The sequence below is a fragment of the Verticillium nonalfalfae genome (assembly GCF_003724135.2).
Source record: "Verticillium nonalfalfae strain VnAa140/NRRL 66861 chromosome Unknown scaffold_268, whole genome shotgun sequence".
NCBI lineage: Eukaryota > Fungi > Ascomycota > Sordariomycetes > Glomerellales > Plectosphaerellaceae > Verticillium > Verticillium nonalfalfae.
Window position 1 is genome coordinate 8,878 of NW_021167493.1, and position 3,701 is coordinate 12,578.

The 3,701-nt window shown below is 52.0% G+C and overlaps 2 protein-coding genes across 2 annotated transcripts; one reads left to right on the forward strand and one right to left on the reverse strand.

Annotated features, from left to right (window-relative positions):
- Positions 1–1,509, forward strand: D7B24_004661 (uncharacterized protein; the record flags this gene model as incomplete). Its single annotated transcript, XM_028638828.1, has 1 exon — positions 1–1,509. The coding sequence occupies one exon, from the start codon at positions 1–3 to the stop codon at positions 1,507–1,509; it is 1,509 nt and encodes a 502-aa protein (XP_028490171.1).
- A 548-nt stretch (positions 1,510–2,057) lies between these two features.
- D7B24_004662 (uncharacterized protein) lies at positions 2,058–3,434 on the reverse strand (the record flags this gene model as incomplete). Its single annotated transcript, XM_028638829.1, has 9 exons — positions 2,058–2,337; positions 2,391–2,528; positions 2,584–2,621; positions 2,671–2,693; positions 2,794–2,922; positions 3,002–3,020; positions 3,090–3,112; positions 3,205–3,328; positions 3,390–3,434. 9 exons carry the CDS (start codon positions 3,432–3,434, stop codon positions 2,058–2,060), a joined length of 819 nt encoding a protein of 272 aa, XP_028490172.1.
- Positions 3,435–3,701: the final 267 nt, after the last annotated feature.

The following is a 3,701-nucleotide window of genomic DNA, read 5'->3' on the forward strand; positions in this document are numbered from 1 at the left end:
ATGCCGCTATCCAGTGATGATTGCCTCTTCATAAACATTTGGACCCCGTATCTACCCTCAACTGGTACCAAGTCGCTGTCAAAGGTCGCATTGAAACCCGTCTTGGTGTACCTCTATGGAGGGGCGTTCCAGTTTGGATCCGGCAAAGATCCCAATTTTGATTTAACGAACATCGCATCGAGAGGCGACGTGGTGGCGATTACCATCAACTACCGCCTTGGAAACGCCGGCATGCTTGTGTTCAAGGATGGCATACACCGGGGCAATTATCCTATCAACGATCAGATCAGCGGCCTGAAATGGGTGTCCGAAAATATTGCAGCCTTCGGCGGTGACCCTAACAAGGTGACCATTCTGGGCGAATCTGCAGGTGCCATGTCCGTTCGCTACCTCATGGCGTCACCAGAAGCTAAAGGGCTCTTCCATGGTGTCATGCTGCAGTCAGATGGGAACGAAGGTATCGCGGCCGCTGCTGGACGTTTCTGGTCTATCGAGCAGTCTTACGAGTACTTCACCAAGAACGTCCTTGAGCTTGTCGGATGCGCTGACGCAGAGGATGAATTGACCTGTCTTCGCGAGGTTCCAGGTGTCATTTTATCAGGTCTCCCGGAAAATCGATCTATTGCCAACGTTGCCGTAATCGATGGAAAGTACCTGACCACACCATTTCTACCTGTCGATGGGTCCGGCTTCGCACAGGACATTCCCGTTCTAGGGGGCGTCGTGCGAGACGAGATTGCCATCTTTGACATTTTGCAAAACCAGATCTACTGGCCAGCCGTCACCTTCGAGATTTGGGTAGGCTTTTTGTGCCTGTATCAAGATTTCCTGCGAGTCAGTCCAGCATCGATACTAAACAGCTTGCCGCTTTGGAACCTCACGCCACAATCCAACTATACGCAGCTGTTTAACGCTACGTCCAAGATCTTGACAGACAATGTCTACGTCTGCACCGAACAAGCCAGGGCATACTCTGGAGTCAAGAACGGAGCTTTCAAGAGGGTCTATGCCTTCAACGCCTACCGAACTTATAGCGCGCCTACCATCACGGCGCCATACTGCAACGCGCCAGTCACGGCGGATCACCCTTTCGGAGATCCCAGCCTTGAGTACTACAAATGTCATGCTTCGACGCAGACGACAATGTTTGGAAACTATGCACGGATGGGTATGCCTGAAAGAGACGAGTTCGACCTGCCGTTCAGTCAGTTAATGGTGGACTACTGGGCATCCTTTGTGCGAAGTGGAGACCCGAATCCGGATCATGCCTGGCTCGCTGCCAGAGGCTTTGCGTCTACTCTGGCTGAAGTCAAAAGGGTGGGCGTGTGGTCGGAAGTGGACGCGAGCTCCCCGGAGTGGATGATTCTCGAATGGGGGGGACACATGGCACCCTTCGGCAAAGAAGCAGAGTGCAAGGCGCTGGGCCAGCCTCTCACCTACTGGGAAGACCCTGCGCCTGGACCCAATCCACCATCAGATATCTGTAGCTTCCTCGGCGGAGATCAATAGAGTACATATCGGTAATTAGGACTCTGGGCAGGGCGTCCTTCGAGAGCTGCTACCAGTCAACACATTCGGGAAGCGATGCTCATGAGGGTGTAGACTCGTAATTTCAAAGTTTAATCTTTCCATAAAGTTTCTTATCATGGGCTTACTCGATACTGTTGTTGCTCGAGCCTTACAACTCTGCAGTGCAGCCTCTCCTTTGTGTATTCTTCGAGACACTTCAGTCCCCGACTCACTCAGTGTGTTAGTCATTACCCCCAGGCTTCTGCCCGTACACCACATAGCTTTGTGCTGTTAAAATCGCGTCGTAGCCTATTGTTTGGATGGTGACTCACAGAGGCCAGTATCCATGGACAGATCGGTCTTTCATGTCACGTCGTACATCGACGAGGAATAGTTCAACTTCCTGTTGCGTCCATCCTAGCGCTCGTGTAAAAAGCGCCATGCTGAGACCCGAGGCACCGTTTCCGAGATTCTCATATGTCCACATGCCTTTGTGCATGCGTGTTAGCCCCGATTTTCATAAGGGTTGTAGGAGCTGTGAAGCAACTTTAAATAGTAGACTGACCCAGCTCCTTGAACTTTGGGTCCTTAGGCCACGAATTGGAGGGCCACTTGTATATCGTCTCAACAACATTCGTGAATCCTGCGTCAGCTAGTTGTTGCTTTAAAAATAATGCGCTGTCTAAAGGACGGCCAAATTTGGCTGCCGCCTCGAGCATATATCTGCCCCATTGCGCCGCAGGGGATGTAGGGGAGACGGTGCCATCGTCACTCTTCAGGTCAAGAAGAATATCGGATATCTCAAGCCAGCCGCCGGGTTCCAGGTTACTTATGGGACGTTAGCACGTCACTAAGGCCAACTAGAGATGGGTGCAAGGTACTCGTAGCATTGCTGGATGTATGATGGCCAGTCCTTGATAGACGCAGTGAGCATACGAGAGTAAATGAAGTCGAAACCGGTTGAGAATGTCCATCGGTCTTCGATGTCATCGATGTAGAATGTAACGTTGGGAGGCACACTGAGATAGCTATCAGCACAGAAAGAATTGTTTGGAAGTGGGGGAGAAAATTTACAAGTCCGGTTGGATTGGGCTGAGATCGACGCCAACAACCTGGCTTGTTCAATTGTGTGAGCGGCAAGGTGATGCATGTCTCACGCACCTTCGTTTCTGGATGATCATCGGCTGCGCAACGGTCAGTGGAGGTGTGCAAGGGGGCGGCAGGATAATGCCAGCAAAGCCCAACTCTGCTCCAGTCCGTTGGGATCTTCTGGGGTTCTCATACCGAAATCCATGGCCCAGATTCCTGTGCCGGTGCCAGCATCAAGAGCCTGCACAATGGGCTTGTCCCGGCCTGCAGGGCATGTAAAAAGCTTGCCGTCGAAGGTCAATGTATAGAGGTGATGTTGGAGGTCTGAGAAGGTCAGAGCTCTAGTGATGCAGCAATGAGGACGCCCCCGCCCCCTCCATTGATACTCGGAATTGAAACTTACCAAGACGTTCATTTTCACCCTACGAGCACATCAGCATTGGGCCGTCTTTCGACGACAAGGGTCTTGGCATCGGGTGTCGTATCCTTACCTCATCATTTGGTAAGACATATTCTATAGACAGCTGTCAGTGCCATCTAACTCTCCTCCCACATCGCACCACAGAAGAGACCATGGGGGGAAAGGTGAGGGAAGGACATTCTCACTTCCTTCACGGAATGCATGATATGTGCGTCCGTTCTCCTCCCGACTTCGCAGAATGCTCGACGTGATCGACGCAGATGAGCTCGCGAGGGACTGGATTGCAGAGTCTGCGTCGGAAAAGTCCGACTGGGAGGAGCCAGTCAGCAAAGATACATTGATGGGCTTTGTGGGATGACGACAAGCTCACATCGGCTTCAAGTGCTTGCACTGAGACGGGGTCGGCGCCCGTCATGTTTTGCAATTGCCCAGTGTCGCTGGGGAATGGTCAAACGGGACTTGGGAGCAGTGACAAGCGTCTTCGGCAGAAACGGATGAGAATGGGGCCACCGACTGGTAAAATGATACGACGCGATGTGAAAAGGAAAATGTCAAGCTGTGAAGAAGGGGAGATACGAACGGCGCTTCTTGCCGAGGGGACAATCACATTGATCCCAATCGTATGCCTATGACCGATCTGAATCGGCAGGCTGAAACGTGGAAAGAGTCACTGTATCGGGGG